At 46.0% G+C, this 23,991-nt stretch overlaps 1 protein-coding gene across 5 annotated transcripts in view; it reads right to left on the bottom strand.

The window, feature by feature from the left end:
- The window catches only part of DUS2 (dihydrouridine synthase 2), a 43,964-nt gene that overhangs the window by 7,986 nt on the left and 11,987 nt on the right, over window positions 1–23,991 (bottom strand). For 4 of the 5 annotated variants that reach the window (XM_005655778.3, XM_013988514.2, XM_021094158.1 and 1 more), the window contains 8 exons: window positions 19,330–19,375; window positions 15,616–15,707; window positions 14,777–14,820; window positions 13,567–13,627; window positions 8,522–8,569; window positions 3,208–3,273; window positions 2,970–3,040; window positions 915–1,001 (listed from right to left, as the gene is read on the bottom strand). In XM_005655778.3, coding sequence (XP_005655835.1) covers window positions 915–1,001; window positions 2,970–3,040; window positions 3,208–3,273; window positions 8,522–8,569; window positions 13,567–13,627; window positions 14,777–14,820; window positions 15,616–15,707; window positions 19,330–19,375 — 515 coding nt within the window. Of the gene's footprint in view, window positions 1–914; window positions 1,002–2,969; window positions 3,041–3,207; window positions 3,274–8,521; window positions 8,570–13,566; window positions 13,628–14,776; window positions 14,821–15,615; window positions 15,708–19,329; window positions 19,376–23,625; window positions 23,650–23,991 lie in introns of those variants that run through there. The other variant, XM_021094159.1, reaches the window with a different exon arrangement.

Raw genomic sequence — 23,991 nt, 5'->3', positions numbered from 1 at the left:
TAGGGCTGAGATGGACTCCCGACTGGCCTATACAGGCCAGCTCCCTGGTGACAAAAGGGCACTGCTGTCCTATGCTAAACGTTTGGGTTGATCATCAGTACCTCATGACCGCCAGCCTAGTTCCTAGTCCTGTCACTGCCCAGATGTGTACAAGGTTTTTGTCTTTTGCTTTTTGCTTTTTGGCTGCACCCTCAGCATGCAGAAGTTCCCAGGCGAGGGATCTAACGCGTGCCACAGCAGTAGCCTGAGCCACAGCAATGACAACCCCAGATCCTTAACCCGCTAAGCCTCCAGGGAACTCCACTTGTCTAGGCTTTAGGCTGTGACCTGCCTCAGGCCCCCTGAGCCATGGCTCCTGTGCTCTGGCTTGGGACACCTCACCCTACATCCTGCACATTTAACTCTGGGTGTGGCATCACCTTCCCTGGGTCTGTTTCAGGAGCCACTTTCTTGCTCTTTGCAAACACTCCCACCTCTACCAGCCCATCAGAATGTCCTGGGCCCATGCCTACTGCATCCCTACATTGGGCACTCACCAGAGGCCAAGGGTCATGATAGGCACTTCTCAGGCTCATTCCCAAGTTCATTTTGTTGTTTTGTTTTGTTTTTTGGGCCGCACTCACAGCATATGGAGGTTCCCAGGCTAGGGGTCTAATCGGCCTACACCACAGCCACAGCAATGCCAGATCCTTAACCCATGGAGCAAGGCCAGGGATCGAAGCCGTAGGGTTCCTAGTCGGATTTGTTCCCACTGCACCAAGTTCATTTCTTTTCCTTTTGCCCCACTCTTTTTTTCTTTTCCCTTCCGGTTACTTTTTGATACTATCTTGTTACATTTTTGTATGCCAGTTCAAATCCCTTCTGAGTGAGATGAGGCATAAAAAGGTAAAGGAGGAGGAAGAAGGGGGGCTTACTTGGCTATGACAGGAATAGAGAGGGTTTCTGCGATGGCTTTGATGGCTTCACAGCTGACAGGGTGCTGAGGTCGCTCCTCCCGCTTCCTTGGAGATAAAGAAAAGAGATGGGGCTGAGGGCTGAGTGCAAAAGCCAAGGCACAGTTAGCACAGGGTTACATTAGCAGGGCCCTACTGTCCTCCTTACTGAACCTCAGGAAGGCCGTGGGGCACAGGAACAGGGTTCTGGGTTACAGGGGCCAGCTCTCCCTGACCTCTGTCGTGTGGGGCAGGGGCAACACAGGTCCACACTGAGAAAGCAAGTCCAGCTCTGGGAGGCCTGCAGGTGAGGCATGGCTGCAAGAGCCGAGGAGGTGGGTGATCACCGCCGTTCCCTAGCTTCCCCTCACCCCCACCAGAGATGAGGGACAGTGCCTTAAGAATTCTGCCCCTACTGTCCTGGTCTTGCCTTCTCCGAGGGACTGGAAACAGCTGCCGCCTCTCAGTCTGGCCACTCCCACACAGCTGCCTGTGCTGAGGCCAAGGCGGGCAGCTGATCCTGGGGAGAGGCACCTGGTACAGGGAAGGCCTGGCAACCAGGGCAGGCCACACTCCCTGGCTGTCCCAGAGAGCCACAGGGGAGGTAGGACCACAACCCGAGACCCAGTATCCAAGGTCAGCTACCGAGAAGTTTTTGTGTACAAATGAGTGAATCTTAGGGATGCCAAGGTAAGCCCCGACCTGAACTGTGCTCAGGGACAAGCCAGAAAGATGGTTGACCAGATAGCCCTGGTCCAGGTCTGCCTGGGTGTGTCCCCTCTGCTACACTCCTCCACAAAGATTCGGGGCCAAAGGGCCTTAGAGCCCCCTCAACCCAGCCTCCACATCCATCTCCCTACACACCCAGCAGCCCAACTCTAGCCCACCCTCAACAGTTTTAATGGCCAGAAAGCCCCTCCTTAAACTAGCCCAACTGTCTTCCTAGTGTTTCCAACTCCTGGGAAAAAGGAGTAGCTTTATTTATTCAGAGGACACTATATGCCAGTCACTATGCCAAGGCTGCATATTCACGATCTCATAAAAGCCTCACAACAACCCTATAAAGCATAAATTATCTTAATTTCCAAATGATGACTATGGTGCTCAGAGAGGTTAAATGATTTGTCCAAGGATACACAGCCAAAAAGCAACAGAGCTGGGATTTGAAACCAGGCAGTCTGAGCCAGGGGCCTGCTGCCTAAAGGAGGGGCTCCTGTGTAAGCACGTGGCCTTTCACTTCCCCCTGCTGGCTTCAGCACGCACAGCTCTGCTCTTCTCTGTTTTATATGTGGGAGTTCTAGGTTCCCTTTCCTGAAATAGACAACCAGCAAAAAATGGGCTGCTTTTACAAGACTCCTGAACTCAAAGGAACATAACTCAGAAGAGAGGTTGCTCTGGCTGAAAGAGTGATGATCTGGGATTCCATAGAAAAGTACAACCTGGACACAGGGAGCAAGGTGGACTAGGAACCAAGAGTTGCCTCCAGTAACACTTCTGCCCTCAGTAGCAAGCACATCAGCTACAGATATAAGGACTGTTAAAAAGTAGTCACCGTGACAGCTGACAGTCCAACAAAGGCAGACAAAAGAGGCAATGGCTTAAAAGAACAGCAATCTGCCCGTGGTCATTAGAGGGAGAATGCAGTGGAAAGAAAATGAGATTCAGAGTCAGAGTTCTAATTCCACCACTTCCTGGCTACGTGACACAATTTTGAGCAAATCACTCAATCTCTACCATTTACACATCCTGAGCGTGCGGGGGGGGGGGGGGGGGGGGGGTTCCTCCTTCCTCTTGGTCTCTTTGCATCTCTAAAGCTCATGCAGTGCCTCCCACCAGTAGATGCTCAAAGAATGAAACAGAACAATGCAGCCCAGCAAAAGGTTTGACTGCCCTCAGGATGTGACAGGGATATCTAAGAGCTGGGCAGAGCTAGGCTGCATGCATAGAGGAGCTGTAGTCATCTGGGGTCCGGAGAAGAATCCTTAGGATGGCTGAGAACCTTCCTGCAAGTCAGTCACTAGAAAGGTAACCACTCACCTCCCATGAACTGCAATGGCAGCAATGCCAGTCCTCTCTATCCGCTTCACAAGGCTCAGGGTATCTTCCAGCTGAGGGAGAGGACCACACAGGGTGATTACTGAAGCCAAAGAGGGAGCAGCTGCCAGCTCCTAAAGTGGGATCACCTCTACTCCTCCTCCAAACCTACCTCAGCCCCTCAAGAACCATCCACATCTCACAGAAAATGGACCTTCAGATGTACCCACACCACCCTTACCGACGGCAGGAGGCGAATCTTGCAGGTCACAGGTCTGCGTGTCCCTTTAACAAGAGTGCTGAGGATCTGCAAAAGGAGAACACAAGAGTGTCTGTCTGCTTCTTCCAGAACAAACACCACAACTGCTTGTACTAATGAGTTCTGCTCCAGACCTGTGAGGCCCTATGTCCACGTCTGTGTCCACGTGAATGCCTCTGTTGTGTACATATATATGTAAACTCCATAAGGGAAGTTCACCTTTTCTCTACACTAGAGCACCAGCCCCAGCAACCCCTTGCCTGGGACACAGTGACATTCATCACTTGGTAAATGAATGAATGAATGCGTGAATAAATGAATGCATGAATGGATCTGCATGCATCCTGTGTGGAACACAGTGATCCTTTGCCAGGGCAAACATCAGAACCACCTGGACAGCTTAAGAAACGCAGAAACTTAGACTCCACCTCTTATTCCCTGAAAGAGTTTCTAGGGGCAGGGCTTGGGCATCTGTGTTTTCAAAAGGCTCTCTGCCCAATACACTCCCTCCTCAAAATGATTCTGCGCCCTAACCCTGGTAGAAAACACATGGCTCACAGCTCCATTCCAGCTTCAAGGCAATGGTTCCTGAATGCTGTTCCAGGATCTGCCAAGTGAGGGAGCAGGGAAGATTGAACAGGTCCTGGGCCCTATCCCCAGGAACCCCTCTCTTTAGGGGAGTCAGATATATAGGAAAGAAACTGGCAAAAGGAAAAGACAACACTGTCAACATATTAAAAAGTATTTATTTGGCACAGTAATGGCAAAGGACTTCAAAGGAAGATCAAGAAAGTCATACAGCAAAGTGTCTGGGAAATAGCGAGACCAGACCACATAAGAGCTAGAGATTGAGAAAGGTGTAGATGACACGGCATGTCTGCAGCATGACTCTCTTCTCCCCTCATCAAAAATTTCTGGCCAAGCAAGCCAGGGGGAAGGTGACCCCAAGAGCTCTCTTGTAAGAAAACTGATTGCCTGTCCAACAAAGCAAGGGGGGACATCCAGGCAGCTGCTGCCAGTCTTGGTTTTAGACAAGTGGGGGCAGCAGAGAGCCGAGTTACAAGAACCAGTGAAGGAGGCCTTTCTCTCAGGGACAGACTAAGGCAGGTCCCTCCAGGAGACATCAGACCAAGAGGCTGGGCTGATAGATGGCTGGACAGATCATGGGCAAGACAGGGCCTGCTGGCCTAGGCACAACTGCCAGGGACTGGCAGGAAGGAACATCCCCAGGTGTTGCACCAGGAGGCAGACGGGGCCTGAGGTCTTAGAGTCACTCTGGCAGGGCTCAAAGGGGCACTTACCCTTTAAGGCGGGGGAGGGACTGCCAGATCCACGGAGACACAGGATAAAAATTCTCACTCTGGTCCTCTCCCTCAAGCTGACAGTATCATCTCTGGGAGTTTCCTTTGCAAGTGCTGACTTAACTTCCTCTATCTTTGGTAATTTAAGCAAGCAACATCAGCTGGTTCGATCTAATTCTGTTTTGCAGAACTTCTCTTGGTGTATTTTATCCAAACAGCTGTCTTCAAGTACCTTCTTCAATATTTTTGTTCATTTCAGAGTTCCCGTCGTGGCTCAGTGGTTAACGAATCAGACTAGGAACCATGAGGTTGCAGGTTCGATCCCTGGCCTTGCTCAGTGGGTTAAGGTTCCGGCGTTGCCGTGAGCTGTGGTATAGGTCACAGACGCGGCTTGGATCCCACGTTGCTGTGGCTCCAGTTTAGGCCAGCAACTGTAGCTCCGATTAGACCCCTGGCCTGGGAATCTCCCTATGCCGCAAGTATGGCCCTAGAAAAGACAAAAAAAAAAAAAATTTTTTTTGTTCATTTCATGTGTGTGTTCAGGACCAGGAACAGAATTAGTAGCCAAAAGTCCCAGGCACTTGCAAGAGTCACACACACTGAGGGGAAAGGGCAACTAGAGTCTATCTTCCTGTCACGCTCCAGCTGAACCTCACTGGGACCCAAGTCTCCCAGAATTAAGCTATACCCTTGTCTCTGTGGTGTCAAAGTCTGTGGCAGAAGAGGACTTGAGACATGCCTATATCTGAGCAGATAACAGCACATCGACCCATGGGCAAGCTCAATCCATCAGATCCACCAGCTGACTCAGAAAAAGCAGACTTTGGAGTTCCCTGGTAGCTCAGCAGGTTAAGGATCTGGCATTGTCACTGCTATGGCTCTGGTTACTGCTGTGGTGCAGGTTCAATCCCTGGCCCAGGAACGATAAAAAAAAAAAAGAAAGAAAGAAAGAAAAAAAAAAACGGAAAAAGAAAAGCAAGGAGGATGGGAGAGAATAAGCTTGGGAACTAGTGAGACCTGAGTTTAGTCCTCGCCCTGCCGATTGTTAGCCATGGCCCCAGTGCAGTGCAAACAAGGAGGAAACCCAGGGAAGCTGGGGGCCCAGGGAATCTGGGGCAGGAATGAGAGAGAAGATACTACTGATATAAGGTCTTAAACTGAGGTTCTTAATCCAGGGAGGGTACACCAGAGTTACACGGGAGGCTTTTTCAAAAGATTAATACCCAATTCCCTGCCCTTATCTCCCACAAGAATGTATGGAATTTTTCATAGTCAGCATCCTTTTAAAAAAATTATTGTGCAAAAAAAAAAGGGAGTTCCCGTCGGGGCGCAGTGGTTAACGAATCCGACTAGGAACCATGAGGTTGCGGGTTCAGTCCCTGCCCTTGCTCAGTGGGTTAACGATCCGGCGTTGCCATGAGCTGTGGTGTAGGTTGCAGACGCGGCTCGGATCCCACGTTGCTGTGGCTCTGGAGTAGGCTGGCAGCTACAGCTCCGATTAGACCCCTAGCCTGGGAACATCCCATATGCCTCGGGAGCGGCCCAAGAAATGGCAAAAAAAAAAAAAAAAAATTATTGTGGAGTTCCTGTTGTGGCGCAGTGGAAACTAATCCTACTAGGAACATGAGGTTTCGAGTTTGATCCCTGGCCTCGCTCAGTGGGTTAAGGATTCGGCGTTGCCATGAGCTGTGGTGTAGGTTGCAGATGCGGCTCGGATCTGGCGTTGCTGTGGCTGTGGTGTAGGCCGGCAGCCATAGCTCCAATTGGACCCCTGACCTGGGAACCTCCATGTTCCACAGGTGCGGCCCTGAAAGACAAAAGACCAAAAAAAAAAAAAAATTACTGTGGTAAAATAAACATAACATAAAATTGTTACACAGCAAAAATTATCAACTATACGTCTAAAAATTTTTAAAAATGAAAAAAACAAACATAAAATTGTCTGTTTTAACCACGTTAAGTGGTTAAATTCAGTGGTATTAGTTCACAATTTTGTACAACCATCACCATTATTAATTTCCAAAATTTTTCATTGCCTCAAACAAGCATACTTTTTTGAAAAAAATGTGTGTGGGTGGTCCTGAGATGCTTCCACAGATGGAACCATGGACCTGAAACACCAAGCCTGGAAGGACCTACAAAGCTCCCCCAGTTTACCAGCACAGTTTGAGCCTGAATCAGCCCACTCATCCTGGGTCTCATCTGGCTTTACTGCAGAAGCCTGCCACCTCCCTTCCATGAGACAAACCTCGTTCACTAGTCTGACCTGGCTCATCTGACCACCCCACCAGTCAGAGAATTAGGGAAATGAACTGAGCTTCTGAGGTGGGGTGTTAACTCTGCTGCTTCATGTGTGAAATGTGCCCCAAAAGGGCAGGGGCGAGGACAGAGGCAACAGCATGAGTGGGAGCAGTCAGAAGACTGGAGGACAACAAAAATTCCTGTATGTATATGGCATGAAGCAAACCAACTGCTATCAAGGCCCCTTCCCCTGTGTTGTCCACATCCACTCCATCCTGCATAGAGGTGTCTGACTGGAGGTTCCTAAGTCCAAGTATCCACTTGCCTGTGGCTAGACACTTAGAAACTACACCCAGGCACCCTCAAGCTGAGATGCTACTGAGAGGAGGCACTGATGCTGGGGTAGCAAGACCATGGCTCTAGACTCAGCTTCACCTGCTTATATTTCCTACATGATCTTGAGCCAAATTGTTTTTATCTTTCTGTGCTTTAGTTTTATTATTCTTTTTTTTTTTTTTCTTGTTTTCTTTTTTCTTTTTTGGCTGCCTCATGGCATATGGAGTTCCCATGCCAGGGATCAGATCTAAGCTGCAGTTGTGACCTACACACAGCTATGACAACACTGGATCCTTAACCCAGATCCTCAAACCAGTGTCCCAGCACTGCAGAGACACCACTGATCCCAATGTGCCACAGCGGGAACTCCTAGGTTTTTATTATTTTTGATTAAATGGAGAGAACAAATGCCAACCTTGTCTACTTTGAAGGATTTGGGGAACAAATGCTGGAATTACTATGGAAAGGAAATTACCCTATAAACAGTATCTATGCCTGTCTGCACACAGGAAAAATAAGAAGGCACCTAGCCCATAAACATGCTGGCCTTCCTATATCCCAGACGCGGTGGAGCTGGAGGAATATACAGGGTTGAGCTGCTTACACAGCAATGGCAGCTCTTATTGGTGGTGCCTTATCGCAAGCTGCTCTAGCCTGTCAGAGGGCCTGAGAGATTTAGAGCCCAGAGATGGAAGCAGGGATGGAGAATGAAAAGGAAATCAAAGGAGCTAAGAGGAGCAACAAAGAGAAAGCTGGTAGACTGAGAGAGGCCAGTAAATGGTGCATATTATGCAGCAGAAAATGTTACTCCTACCCACCCAGACAGTCCACAACACTGGGTGGCACACATCAACCTGACCCTAAGGCCTCATAAACCAGGCCACCAGAATCCCCAGGGGAAGGGGAGCAGAGGAGATTAACTTCAGCTTACCTTGTATGGCCCTGGCCTGGCCTGCTCTCAAAGGCTGATGGTGGACTCTATCCATATGCACCAGACCCACTGCTGCTCTCCTCAAGCCCCCTGGGAAAGGCCAATCCCCCGCCTGCCTACACACTGACACACACGGCCACTGAGCCTGTCCTAAATCCACAGGTCGCCTGGCCTATCCTCTTATGATCTTCTCAGAAGGGAAAGAGGCAATACAGAGGCGGCTCTAAATGAGTCCTCAGGGCCCCTGGCTCTCTGTTGCTATGTCCCTACCTCTGGATTCTAATGGACTCCAAGGCCACTGTAGGCTGGTTCAGGGACTCGTGAAGCTGGTTGCATGTCCAAATCACTGGGAAGACTTAGAAAAAATTTCCAAATTTTTTGAATGACTGATTCTCTAAATCTGGGGGAAGAGTTGGGGAGGTGTTCCAGGCAACTCCAGTTCATATGCATGTTTAAGGCTCTCTGCTTTCACTCATGCAGGACTTACCTTCTCAATCTTATCAGGATCTGATAGCAGGGCAGCTCCCATTCCTCCCTAAGGAAAAGCACACAGAAGAGCTTCTTGTAGCTGGAGGAGGATGGTTCCTCCCTGCGGAATGGCAGCCTTGCAGCACCCCAGCACTTTGCCTCCAAGGGACAAAGGTCCATGGGCAATCAGCACTTCTCCTACGCAGCGTCCATGCCCTCAAGATGGGGGATCAGAGATCGATGAATTCTAAAGTCATCATTCTAATCCTCTCTTAGCAAGACCCAGAGATCTGTGTAGAAGTGGGTTCTGAAAAATCATTTTCCAGAACTGCCCATTTCCTACCTAGGGTTTCAGTGCCTTAATAAACTAAACTCCACCATCTGCCAAGCCCTTAAAAAAACAATGGATCATTCTTCCTTTGAAATGAGATCAAATGCACCTTCTAACTAGCTTACTTGTCTTGACACCACCATTACCAGCAAAGCCACTCAGAGGCACACAACCTTGTCCGGGCGCTGCTCCTCTGCCAGCAACAACTGCCCGTCCAGCCCTTAGCACCCAGACCAATGTCAGACTCTAACAAAAGCCCCAGCTAAGGGAAACCAACCACCCCTGGAGTCATTTAAGTCTTAACAATAACAAAATAACAACAGTGATTGACTCCTGATGGTGAGATTACTAACGATTTTCCTGGGATTTTTTTGTTTTTGTTTTTTTTGTTGTTGTTGTTGATCTCAGGGCCCCACTGGGACATATGGAGGTTTCCAGGCTAGGGGTCAAATCAGGGCTGTAGCCGCCAGCCTACACCACAGCTCACAGCAATGCTGGATCCTTAACCCATTGAGCAAGGCCAGGGATCAAACCCCCAACCTCATTGTTCCTAGTGGGATTAGTTTCCGCTGTGCCATGAAGGGAACTCCAGATTTTCCTGCTCTTTTATGTACTTTCCTTTTGTGTGTGTGTGTGTACTTTCCTTTTGTGTGTGTGTCTGTGTGTGTGTGTGTCTTTTTAGAGCTGCACCTTCGGCATGTGGAAGTTCCCAGGCTAGGAGTCAAATCAGAGCTGTAGCCACCAGCCTACGCCACAACCACAGCAACACAGGATCCAAGCTGCACCTGCAAACTACATCACAGCTCACAGCAACACCAGATCCTTTACCCACTGAGGATGGAACCCATGTCCTCATGGATACTATCTGGGTTTGTTACCACTGAGCCACAACAGAACTCCTATGTACTTTTCTATATTATCCAAGTTCTGGAAAATGGTATGAATTACTTTAATAATCAGATGGGGATGTATGTTAAAAATCTAAACCCAGAGTTCCCATGGTGGCTCAGTGGTTAACGAACCTGACTAGCATCATGAGGATGCGGGTTCAATCCCTGGCCTTGCTCAGTGGGTTAAGAATCCAACATTGCCATGTGCTGTGGTGTAGGTCATAGATGCGGCTCGGAGCCAGTGTTGCTGTGGCTGTGGCATAGGAGAGCAGCTACAGTTCTGATTTAACCCCTAGCCTGAGAACATCCATATGCCAAGGGTGAGGGCCTTAAAAAAAAAAAAAAAAAAAAAAAAAAAAAAAAAAAAAAAAAGAAACAAATTCTGTGTACAGACTGCATATTAATGAATACTCACAGGATGTGCTCAGAAGGTTTAAATTCAGTTACAACAGTTTAATTTCATATCTAAGGATAACACATTAGAACAAGAGAGAACACTGAACCAGCACAAACTGAGCCTGCATTTCAGAGGAGACAGGAAGAGCAGTGGAGCTACTAGCCCTGGACTACCTCAGATATAAATCTTGGTGGCCTTGAGGAAGCCCTAGCCACTCACGCTGGCTCATCTGTCCTTCTCCTCACATAATCCAGCCCTTCCTTGTAGAATCGCAGGATCTAAAACCAGTCTCAGTGCCCCTTCTACAACGATGGCTTTCCCAATTGGTATTTCCTTCCTTCCTTTCTATTTAACCTGTTAACTTGCTTTTTGCAACAAGCAAAACATTAAAAATCATAAAGGTTCAGAAGAATAAAGAGTAAGAACTCTCCCTCCCTGAGAAGGAGGGAAAACTACACAATTTTTTTTTTTTGGTCATGCCCACAGAGTGTGGGCATTCCCTAGCTAGGGTATTGAACCCAAGCCAGAGCAGCAATCCCAGCCACTGCAGTAACAATGCCAGATCCTTTACCTGCTATGCCACAAGGGAACTCAATTCATTTGTTTAATATGATTTCAATTTTTGAATCATAAGAAGAGAGCAGATATTCAGCTGGTATGTACTGGTATGCCACATTGGGAGGTATCTGTTCTGACTGGTCAGTGCCAGTGCTGCAACAGTTGTGAATTATTATTTTGAGTAGCACCACTACAATGGGTATTTATTCCCTGTGCAAAACCAAATAAAACCTTAGTTTCCTTCCCCAGGGGAATCAGTGTCACTAGTTTCTAGTGTGTCTTTCCAAATATATTCTATGAAAAGGAAAAAAAAAAAAAATATATATATATATATATATTCATTCCCCATCCCCCACGTATAAATGTTGATACACCATATACAATTCTGCTCCTTGCTTTTTTCACTTCACGATCTGTGGGAGAGTATTCCAGTTTCAACTCTGCGCTATATATAACTCAGAAGCACTAAGGAGTAATTAGAAGGCAGAAAAACAGCCTGATGTTTTCAACTCCTCACAATTTCAAACCTCCATGATTCCTAGAACAGCTATGCACAAGGCCCTCTTGTTTTCAAGCGCCTAAAGGACCTTTCCCTCAGGCAGTCTCCAGCCTCCTGACCTAAAACAAAGGTCCCCAGGGCAAGTAACTCCTGACAGCAGAGTGGCTGACATTTGCTATGTCTACACTGCAGACCCTGACCTTGCACCCTGTGATAAGGTTCCCAGGGGCAGCCCTGCAGGAATCCCTGTGGTACTGCACACTCAGTCAACTCTAAGGAATCCTTGTTATCCACTCCAAACATCCTTTTCTTCCAGCAGTCCCGTGAACCCTGAAGACCAACCGTCCTCCTGGCTGCCAGCCTTTCCTCCCTCTACCCTCATCACTCACCTCACTTCCCAACGCTCCCAGTCAAATCATTTGACAGCCAAGCGCTGTCAAATTCTACCCCAGTTTGGCTTCTCTTCTTTCCACCCCTCGCCTCTCCTGTGGACCCAGGACACTTATCTCCTATATCGTGTTCTGACCTCTAGCTTCTTTCCACTCGAATCCACTAGTCATATGGCTTCCAGATTAGTATTTCTAAATATTCCTGATGTATTTATAGAGTATATTTAGAAAGACACAAGAAACTAGTAACACTGGTTTTCCCTGGAAGAAGAAACTAAGTTTCTGATCATGTGTCTTCTCTGTTCAAAAAAAGGTCGGAGATATCTAAAATCAAAGTTCAGGAGTTCCCACAGTGGCACGATAGGATTCCACTGCAGTGGTTCAGGTCACTGCAGAGGCTTAGGTTCAGTCTCCACCCACAGCAGTAGGTTAACAGATTCAGCACTGCTGCAGCAGCAGCGTAGGTCACAGCAGTGGCTCAGATTCGATCCCAGGCCTGGAATTTCCATATGCTGCAGATAGAACCATAAAAATATAAACAAAATAAAACAGAGGTTCAACTAATCTGGTCCCAAACAAGATGTTCAAGTCTGTGTCCTCTGCTTCCTCTTTACCTCCCACCCCTCAACACTCTGGTCAAATCAAGGTTGTCGTCATGGGCCACTCCCTTTGCACACAGGGTCCCAAGTCTCCTTATCAAGGAGCACATTTCTCCGTAAGATCCTGAGTTTAAGGGCTGCCTTTCTGCTCTTATTCATTTCACAGCAGCCTTATATATCAGAACTTTTCTGATATGACAATGGGGACATATGTATTGCATCCTCTATTTTTTTAATAATGTATGTCTTGGTTTTATTTATGAAAAGATAAAACCCTCTTCATAGTCTTCTTTCTTTTAACATTCACATCATTTGTTTTATTACTTAGGCACAAGTGCTGTGTGTGTGTGTTTATGTATATATGTTTATGCGTGTATGCACGTTAAAATTTCCTTAAGCATTTAAGGAGTTGCCATCATGGCTCAGAGGTAAGCGAACATGACTAGCATCCATGAGGACACGGGTTTGATCCTTGGCCTCGATCGGTGGGTTAAGGATCCGGTGCCGCTGTGAGCTGTGGTGTAGGTCAGAGACACAGCTCAGATCCCGAGTTGCTGTGGCCGGTGGCTATGGTTCCAATTGGAACTCGTAGCCTGGGAATCTCCATATGCCGTGGGTGTGGTCCAAAAAGAAAAAAAAAAAAAAAAAAAAAATGATGGAGTTCCCATCATGGTGCAGTGGAAACAAATCCGACTAGGAACCATGAGGTAGTGGGTTTGATCCCTGGCCTCGCTCAGTGGGTTAAGGATCTGGCATTGCTGTGAGCTATGGTGTAGGCCGGTGGCTATAGCTCCAATTCGACCCCTAGCCTGGGAACCTCTATATGCCGCGGTGCGGCCCCAAAAAGACAAAAGACAAAAGATGAAAAAAAAAAATTTCCTTAAGCATTTGAGGGTAATAACATATATTATAGCCCTTGACTCCTAAATATTTCAATGTGTTTTTTTTTCCTTTTTCGGCCAGCCCATATAGAGTACTCAGGTGAGGAATTGATCAGATTCAAGCTGCAGCTGCAACCTGTGGCAACAATGGATCCTTTTAACCCACTGTGCTGGGCCAGGGATCAAAACTCCATCCTGATTCCTGCTGATCAGATACACTGCTGATCTTGCTGCTCCACAGGGGGAATTTCAATGTGTATGTATCTCTCAGGAATAGGGATGTTCTTAACATAACCACAGAAGTTAACCACTTCATATATTTAAACTGCTAGAGTATTTTTAGCAAATTTACCATGCTCTATATTCCAATTTTGCCAGTTGATCTAATAATATCCTTTTGAACATTCTGCCTATTCGTACAGGATCTAGTCCAGAATCAGGTACTATACTTAGTTGTCCCTTGTCAGTTTCCTTTAATCTGCACCCTATATTTGTGAAGAGTATAAAGAAATCAGTTTACCTTGGTGGAATATTCTTTTGGACAGCCCATGTTGACGTCAATACCAGCCACATCATTTTCTCTGGAAAAACATGAAGGAGAAAAACTAATAAATATTCGACTTGAGGGCAGGATGTAGAGTCAAAGGCATGGGTCTGCACTCATGAAATTCCTGCTATGTCCCTGGCCTCTGAAACACACCAACCCTCAGGGTCAGAAGCTGAAAAATCATATCTCTAAAATGTGCAACTGCTTCCCCTTCTGAGCAGAGCTTCAGAGGAAGAAGATGAGGTGCTCACACACGTAGGAAGGGTTAGTCGTAGAGGACTTTGCCAGATCTGAGTTGCATCAGGTAACTCGAATACCGAGTGACAGCCACATTGCCCTCGATCCCAGAGTTCCCATTCTACCTGGGTCATGAAAGCCATTAGCCAATGCACAAAAGTAACATGAGCACAAGAGCCCTCTCCCAGAGCACTGGTTCTAGTGGAAGGTGCGGGACTATCTTAGTGTGTTAGGCTGCACAGCTGGCTTCCTCCAACAATCCTCATGTGTAGAAAGAACCCTGTCCTCCTATTTTGGTACATACACAGTTAACTAATGCCTGAGTTCCTTCTCACCCTTGTTGTAATTGATAACAACAGCTCATACTTACTAAGCACTCTCTGCGTGCCACATACTGCAAAGACATTGATATGCATCGTTTCATTTACCCTTCCCTATAACGCAGAGGGAGGTGGTACAACTAGTCTCATTTCACAGATGAGCAAACTAGGTTCTCAGTGAGGTTAAGGAACTTACCTCAGGTCCCACAGTCAGCGGGTAGCAAAGCCAGAATTCCAAGCCAAGCCTGTTTAACTCAAAAGCCTGTCTCCTTAACCACATTACTCTCCTGCCTTCATTAATTTAGGAAGCAGTCTTATCTAAACTTCATGAAATTTAAAGACCCAGGGCTCATAGTCCATGAGAGTCCCTGGAAAGGGAGCTTCATGAATAGACTCTAAAAAATCAGCTCCCAATCAGAGGTTCTCTGGGGTCCAGACGCAGGGACTGGAGTTCCCGGGCAGCCCTCAGATGGCACAAATAGAAAAGGAAACCTGACACTCTTAACCTGGAAACCAAAGGTAGTAGGCTAGGAAGCAGGAGGGTAGTCACCTCCAAGTTTACAGGACAGTGAGACCTCACAGCCCACAGGAGAGGCAAAGATAGTCCTAAAGAGAAAAGAACTTACACAAGCTTGGCCACGGCAAGGGCTCGCTCTGCATCTGAAGTCCCCTGGGAACACAAGAGGCTGTATCAACCACTGCCCTGACACAGGTACAGATGCACAGACAAACAAACCTAGGCATGCCATGCACACATGCACACACACACATACACATGCACACCGGTGGAATCCAGCTGGCATTCTCTTAAACAGCTGGCCCACTGGACTAGCTCACTGTTGATGGCCAAAAGTGGACGGAGAAGGCTGAGAAAATGCCATCCATGCTGGGATTACTTTCAGACATACAAAAATGTTGGGACAAATTTATAGTGAACATTCATATACCCATCACTTTGTTAATATTTTTCTATATTTACTTCATCATTGTTACCAATTCTTTACAAACCTAAACATCACTCAGGAGGTATTTCTGAAAAAGTACCAAGAAATACCCAAAGCGGGAGAAGAGAACTATAGAATCACTACAACCCTAGCACAAATCTTAACTACTCTTGAGCAAACCTCATTTCTTTTAACGGGAAAACATGCAGACTACATAAAACAAAGATCAGGATCTGAATAAACAATGCTAGGGAATAAAGATATATAAGTCATACCAAAGAGACAATCCCTACAATGAAGGAAATTAAATTTGAGACCGTAAGCATGTAACAGACTCCTAATAGCTGGATTTTCATAAACTGTTTCCAACAATATAATCACTCAGGAGCATATCTTTGAAAACCAGTAAAGCAGGGTCTTCAGAAAGACTGAAGACCACCATGCAGTGGAGCCCAGGCAAGTAACACTGGCCTGGCCCAGGGCAGGAGATGGGAAATGTGCTCCGCCTTGGGATCTCATACCATCTGGAAGACAACCCTGCTCTGCTCCCTTTCGCAGGTGCGGAAGACCACTCGGTCATCAGGAGCGACAAAGTCCACTGTGCTGAGCGCCTCTGCAAGAAAACACAAACACACGGGGCCACCCAATGAAAAGCAGGTTCACCTGAGCCTAATCCCTGGAAGACAACTCAGCAAAAAGTATCACCTTGAAGGGAAAAATGAGATGCTGGAAGTGCACCATTCTTAGAAGAAATCATTGCATTCAGGGGAGACTTCTGACATGCTGGTGATGGTCTACTCTCTGACCGAGGGATGGTTAGTTACATGGTTGCTCGCTTTACAGTTACTTGTTAAATTGCCTTCTTGTGTTTTATGCACCTCTCTGCACAGTATTTACAATTTGCCATTTTTTTTTTTTTTTGCTTTTTAGGGTTGCACTTGTGGCATATGGAAGTTCCCAGGCTAAGGGTCAAACTGGAGCTGCAACTGCCTGCCTTCACCACAGTTACAGCAATCAATTTGGGATCCAAACCCCATCTGTGACCTACACCACAGCTCATGGCAAAGCCGGATCCTTAACCCACTGAGTGAGGTCAGGGATAGAACCTGCATCCTCGTGGGAACGAGTTAGGTTCACTACCACTCAGCCACAACGGGAACTCCTGAGGTTCAGCAAAGATAATGTTTCTTAATTACTTACCATGCAGTAGGTACTATGAGTGGAAATTTATGACACAGTCAATCCTCATTATTTGCAGTTGTGTATTTGCAAATTTACCTGCTTGCTAAAATTTATTTGTAACCCCCAAATAAATACTTGTGGCATCTTTGTTATTCACAGACGTGCATAGACTGCAAAAAATTTCAGTCACCAATGCACACATTCTCAGCTGAGGTCAAAAAGACAACGCACTGCCTTCTTGCTCTCATCCATAAACAAGTGCCTTTATGGTGGTATGTTTAATGCCGCCTTTTTTTTTTTTTTTTTTTTTGCATTTTTGTGCTTCTTGTTGGTGATCTCACTGTTCAAAATGGCACAGTGTTGCAGTGCTGTCTAGGGTTCCTAAGCATAAGAAGGCTGGGAGGAGTTCCTGTTGTGGCACAGTGGAAATGGATCTGACTAGGAACTATGAGGTTGTGGGTCCAATCCCTGGCCTCGCTCAGTGGGTTAAGGATCCAGGGTTGCCATGAGCTGTGGTGTAGATCACAGACACGGCTTGGATCTGGCGTTGCTGTAGCTGTGGCATAGGCCGGCAGCTGTAGTTCTGATTAGACCCCTAGCTTGGGAACCTCCATATGCTGTGGGTGTGGCCCTAAAAAGCAAAAAAAAAAAAAAAGAAGAAAAAGGCTGTGACGTGCTCTGCAGAGAAAATACACATGTTAGACAAGTTTATGCAGACATGAAATCATAGCGCTACTGAGTGTGAGTTCAATGTTAATGAATCAACAGTATATATTAAAGAATTGTCTTTTAACAGAAACATACATAAAACAAGGTTATGTATTGATCTGTTAATGAATTAGCTTGCAGGAACCTAATCCTGTATTTTCCCTAGGAGCAACATTCCAGTATTCACTAACTTGGTGTTTACAGAATATAACTATTGCAAACAACAAGAATCCCTCATGCTCTTCACGATGAAGCTCAAGAGTAAATACTAACATTATTAGCTTTCAAAGATGACTAGCACATGGAAGAGTCCAATGTGGCAGATAGGAGAATATGCCTATCTCAAAGGCTATCCTAAGAAATAAATGAGATATTTAATGCAAGTAAAGCATTGCTTTCTTTTTCTTTCTTTCTTTCTTTTTTTTTTTTTTTTTTGCTTTTTAGGGCCACACCTATGGCATATGGAAGTTCCCAGGCTAGGGGTTGAATCTAAACTGCACCTGCTGGCCTATGCCACAGCCACAGCAACTACGGATCTGAGCCGCATCTGCAACCTACACAATAGCTCTCGGCAATGCGGGATCTTTAACCCACTGAGCAAGGCCAGGGATCGAACCTGCAACCTCATGGATCCTAGTCAGGTTCGTTAACCGCTGAGCCACAAAGGGCACTCCAAGCATTTCTTAAAGGGAAGCTGTTATTAGCATCCCAGCACTGAACAGATTAGAAGGTTTAAAAGGTGGGGTAAAGGCAGAGACGTGTTGGGAGAGATAATGGAAATGATCGCTAACAGCAGAGACTGCTCATGACTGATAGCGACAAGTCTGAGAGAAGAACCACAAAAACTTAGTTCATACTACAGCTTTATGTTTAACATGAAAATACTGAAAGTCCTGTTAAAGTACTGCTGAAATCAACTCTGACACAGTCATCTGCAGGTACTGATATGGGAAAACATCCCAGTAGAAAAGTAAGTGGCAAAACAAGTATCATGATCCCAAGTGTGTGTAGGGGGAAGAGTATATGTAAATACGTCATATTTTTATACATACACTTTATGAAATGTGTAAAAAGTACATTTTATTTCTCTTTGTGATTATTCTCCAAGTATGGGATTATGGGGGATTTTCACTTTTCAGGTTATATACATCTATAACACTGAATTCTTCATAACACAAATAAAACATAAATCTAGGAGTTCCCATCGTGGCTCAGCAAAAACAAATCTGACTAGTAGCCATGAGGTCTCAGGTTCCATCCCTAGTGTTGCTGTGAGCTGTGGTGTAGGTCGCAGACGTGGCTCAGATCTGGAGTTGCTATGGCTGTGGCATAGGCCAGTGACTACAGCTCCAATTGGACCCCTAGCCTGGGAACATCCATATGACATCGGTGCAGCCCTAAAAAGACAAAAATATGTGTATATATATATATATATATATGTGCGTTTGTGTGTGTGTGTATATAAATCCAAAACAAAGACAAAATTGACAAAAGTTCTAGTGAATTTACATAAGATTTCACAATGTGGGATGTGGAGAGTTCCCTTTGTGGCACAGTGGAAATGAATCCGACTAGTATCCATGAGGATTCGGGTTCAAGCCCTGGCCTTGTTAGTGAGTCAGGGATCTGGCATTGCTGTGGCTGTGGTGCAGGCCAGCAGCTGCAGCTCCAATTCAACCCCTAGTCTGGGAACTTCCATATGCTGCAGGTGCAGCCCTAAAAAGCAAAAAAAAAAAAAAAAAAAGATTTCACAAATGTGTATACATTTCAAATGTGTATACATTTCAAATATCTCAATACCACAATTCTAATCAAAGCACAATCAGTCTCATCAATAAAGCAGAAGCAAAACCACAATTCAGCACAACCACTTCCATTTGCAAGTACTTACATCTCCCTTATCTTATTTGATCCTCTCTCCAACCCTACAATTTAAGTAAAGTAGGGATTATAATTTTCATCTTATAGCTAAAGAAACTGAGGCAGAGAGGTTATGTCTGCCTCAAGAGAGGTCACTTGTCCAAGGTCATAGTTAGAAAGCAGCAGAGCCAACACCAGTGCCGAGGCTATCTTGACCCCAAGCATCCCTCCTGTTCTATGAAACCTGGTGATTTCTACGCCAGAAAGCCTGCAGGTAGAAGGCATTCTCAGCCTATTTCACATCTGGCTATTTGTCACAGTCTCTGGAGAATAGTGACTATTTTCAAGAGAGCATATGATCCACAAAATTACAAAGCTGGGCAAGGAGCACCCTGGAGGACACTGTCACCTGGGCAAGGGCAGTGGTAGCACAGCTTGAGCATGACCGGGTACACACACAATCCTGGGACCAGAGGTGCACTCACCATTGACAACTCTCTTGCACTGAAGCATCTTGAGATCTATCAGCTCCTGCAGAGGAATCAGAGGGCACCTGTCAGTCTCAGACACGCAGGTCCTGCGCACAGTGGATAGACCTTCATCACACACTTGCTGGAGGCTGCTTCGGTCATCCTACCACCACATCAAATCATGGCTTTGGGGAGTTCCCATTGTGGCTCAGTGGGTTAGGAACCCAATATAGTCTCCATGAGAATGTGGGTTCGATCCCTGGCCTCGCTCAATGGGTTAAGGACCTGGTGGCATTGCTACAAGCTGCAGTGTAGGCCTCAGCTGCAGCAGCGTAGGTGGCAGACACGGCTCCAATCTAGAACGCTGCTTAGGCCCACAGCTGCAGCTTCAATTCCACCCCTAGCCTGGGAACTTCCATATGCTGCAAGTGAGGCCATAAAAAGAGGTAGGGGAGAAAAAAAAAAGAAAGAAACATAAAAATCATAGCTTTGGGGACACATAGTTCTGTCCTCCCCCACCAAGCATGGCAAGCAGTGACCTGAGTGAGCTCCCTTCTGTCAGCTGCTCCTCCCAGGGACCTTGCAGAGATTGGTGCCTATAAGGAATGAGCCACCATTCAGGGAGTCAGAGAGAAGGCAATAGCCTAGGACGTGGACGTCTAGACTTCCCTCACCTCCTAAGTGAGCTCCCGTCCATCCCCTCAAAGACCTTCCCACTCATCCCTGTGCAAATGGCAAGCAGTGACGGTCTCCCAGGAAACATCCAAGGACAAAAGTGGGACCAGTGAACAGAAGCACAAAGAGGACGATCTGAGATTGACACAAGAAAAAATAGTGTAAAACCCCTATCTAACATGGGTCATGCTTTGTGGAAACGAAAGGGTAAGCACCTCTGCTCTGGAGATATTCAAAGATTCAGGAAAGAAAGGGAAAATAGGGTTCTTCAAAACCAGGATTACAAAAAATGAAGGGAAAGCTCATGTCCCCCGAAGGCTTGAAGTCCTCTACCTCTTGGTGGGAGACAAGACTGCTTTGCTTTGTTCAGTGATCATTTCAGCAGAAGTGGAAGACAGATCTGAAGAGCCAGGCACTGCCACACTGCCCAGCAGCTCAGGCCCAGGGTTCTGGGAGTCCAAAAGAAGTCAGAAACTCTCAGCCTTGGAACTCATCCTCAGACTGACTCCCTGTGAGTCTAAGCAAGTCACGACCCCAGCCAGGTGGGCAAGATGGCCTCTGCTCCCTCAAGGGAGCACTTAGGGCTAAGGCGGCCAAACAGGACCTATGGTATCCATGGGGCTCCCCTTCCATATCCATCATCCAGGTTAATACACATTCTAGGTATTTCTGGGGCTATTCTCTCCATGTTTTTCCAGGTCATGAAGTATCTGATGCTCACCAGGCCTGACCACGCAAATCACCACCAAGCAGTATGGATACTTGGTAGGCATCCAAGCCCCAAGAATCAGTGTGACATCCTGAGAGCCCAACACAGAGCCTTTTGGCTAGCGACCATCGTTGCAGGGGTAGGCAAGAGGGCAAGTGGACAAGTGGGCAACACTGAGCGGCCGTGCTTACAAGAAGATCTGCAGCCAGGCTGAGCTTCGGCAAGAAATGCGCAGGGGAAAGTGAGGCAAGCCCTTGGGGGGCCCTGGCCCCACTAACAGTAACCTGATCTCCTCAGGGTTCCTCAAACCCCCTGCCAAGCTCACCTTTACAACCTCACCGCCTCTTCTTTGTGTGCTAGTTACAGATGCACCTGTCACACCTTTATCATTAGACAACGAACACCCAGAGGAAGGTTCTGGGTTCACACAAAGGTGAGCTCTGAGGACCCTGACTAGGGAGCCTAAGCCCCAAGAGGAGAAGCTGAGGCAAAATGGCCCTTGAAATGTCTTATGCTCTTCTCTGCCTCCTCACTACACTAAAGGAGCCTTTGGGGCCTGGAGACAGTCTCATTTCTTTGTGGAATTAGCATCTAACATGTGCTCACTAAACATCTTTGGAAGCCGGCTTCGATACTTTACACACAGCAGATGCTCACCTGTTTGTTACATGAAGAAATCCATTTAAATTTTCACCAATAAAACCATAAGTGTGCCTGGTCACCCATATACCCTCAACACTATTGTTTACTGATTTTATTTATTCTAGATAGTTCTCTGGGTACAGAGTAGGACTTCATAGTTTTTCCCACTGCATTTCCTTAATTGGTGAAAACAAACATTGCTTTTTCATGTGGTAGTGTTTCTCATCCATACATTTTCCTACCCAACTGCCTTTCTTTTCTCTTTGGCCGTGCCCACAGCATGTGGAAGTTCACAGGCCAGGGATCGTACCACAGTCGCAACCCAAGCCCTGCAGTGACAACACCAGATCCTTAATCCACTGCACCACAAACTCCAACAACTGATTTCTCATGAGAAACAATGAAGGCCAGAAACCAAGAAGGTGGAATTCCCAATGTGACTCTGTGGATTAAGAACCCATGTGGATTAGTATCCATGAGGATGAGGGTTCAATCCCTGGCCTCACTCAGTGCGTTAAGGATCTGGCGTTGCTGCAAGCTGCAGCATAAGTCATAGCTGCAGCTTAGATCCAGTGTTGCCATGGCTATGGCGTAGGTCGGCAACTGCAGCTCTGATTTGATCCCTAGCCTGGTAACTTCCATACACTGCAGGTACAGCTTAAAAAGAAAAAAAAAAAAAAAAAACAGGAAAAGATACTCAATATCATTACTCATTAGGAAATACAAATCAAAACCACAATGAGTTCCCTGGTGGTTCAGTGGGTTAAGGACCGGCATTGTCACTGCAGAGGCTCAGGTTGACTGCTGTCGCTCAAGTTTAATCCCTGGCCTGTGACTTTTTACATGATGTGGGCTCAGAAAAAAAAAAAAAAAAATCCACACAATAAGATATCGTTTCATAGCCATGACAATGGCTATAATCAAAAAGACAGGAAGTGTTGGCAAGGACATGGAAAAAATGAAAACCTCATATACTACTAATGAGAATGTTAAATGGTATAGCAGATTTGGAAAACAGTCTGGCAATCCCTCAAATGGACCAGGCACATTTAAACAGTTACCATACAATTCAGTAATCCCACTCATAGGTTTATACTCAAAAGAAAAGGAAATATGTCCACCCAGAAACTTGTACACACATATTCACAGCAGCATGGTTCATAAAACCAAAAGGTAGAAATAATCCAAATGCCTATCAATTGATGAGCCAATAAACAAATTGTGGTACAAACATACAAATGATTATTATTCAGCCATTAAAAGGAATGAAGTACTAGGAGTTCCCATCATGGCTCAGCAGAAACAAACCCAACTAGTATCCAGGAGGACACAGGTTTGATCCCTGGCCTTGCTGAGTGGGTTAAGGATCCAGAGTTGCTGTGAGCTGTGGTGTAGGTTGCAGATGCAGCTCAGATCTGGCATTGCTGTGGCTGTGGTGTAGGCCAGCAGCTATAGCTCCAATTCAACACCTAACCTGGGAACTTCCATATGCTGCAGGTGTGACCCTGAAAAAAAAGGAGTTTCTGTCGTGCCTCAGAGGAAACAAATCCAACTAGGAACCATGAGGTTGCAGGTTCGATCCCTGCCTCGCTCAGTGGGTGAAGGATCTGGCGTTCCCATGAGCTGTGGTGTAGGCTGGCAGCTACAGCTCTGATTAGACCCCTAGCCTGGGAACCTCCATATGCCGTAGCTGTAGCCCTCAAAAAGACAAAAGACCAAAAAAAAAAAAAAAAAAAAAAGGAATGAAGTACTGATACAAGCAAAGATAATGGATGAACCTTGTAAACATTATGCTAATGGAAAGAGATCACACACATAACATATGATTCCATTTATATGAAATGTCCAAAACCAGAAAAGCTGTAGAGACATAAAGCAGATTAGCGGTTTCCAGAGACTGGGGAAGGAAAAAAATCAGAGAGTGATTGTTAATGGATATGAGGTTTCTTCTCAGTGTGATGAAAACAGTCAAAAATTGACTGTATGGGTGGATACACAATTCTGTAAATATACCAAAAGCCAATGAATTATACACTTTAAATTGGTGATTTATGTGGTATGTGAACCATATCTCAATAAAGATGTTAAAAAATGCTTTGAGGAACAATTTTGTGTCAATTGGCAAAACCAGAACATGGAAGATAAATTAGGAAAAAATACTATATAAATATTAAATTTACTGCAGATGATGGCTCCATAATAATAGTTATTTAGAAGAATAACTTTGTTATTAGAAAACACCAATGAAATTTGAGAAGTCAAAAATCACTGTGCATGAAACTTACTCTAAAATAGTGAAATCAGGAGTTCCCATCGTGGCGCAGTGGTTAATGAATCCGACTAGGAACCATAAGGTTGCGGGTTCGGTCCCTGCCCTTGCTCAGTGGGTTAAGGATCTGGTGTTGCCGTGAGCTGTGGTGTAGGTTGCAGACGCGGCTCGGATCCCATGCTGCTGTGGCTCTGGTGTAGGCCGGTGGCTACAGCTCCAATTAGACCCCTAGCCTGGGAATCTTGGGCCTGGGAGTGGCCCAAGAAATAGCAAAAAGACAAAAAATAAAAAATAAAATAAAATAAAATAGTGAAATCACAGTGCATGAAACTTACTCTAAAATAGTTTAAAAAAACAAAGAGAGAGCACAAATTATAAAACA

The sequence above is a fragment of the Sus scrofa genome, chromosome 6, assembly GCF_000003025.6.
Source record: "Sus scrofa isolate TJ Tabasco breed Duroc chromosome 6, Sscrofa11.1, whole genome shotgun sequence".
Classification (NCBI taxonomy): Eukaryota; Metazoa; Chordata; class Mammalia; order Artiodactyla; family Suidae; genus Sus; species Sus scrofa.
This window is presented reverse-complemented; position numbering and strand designations above follow the sequence as displayed.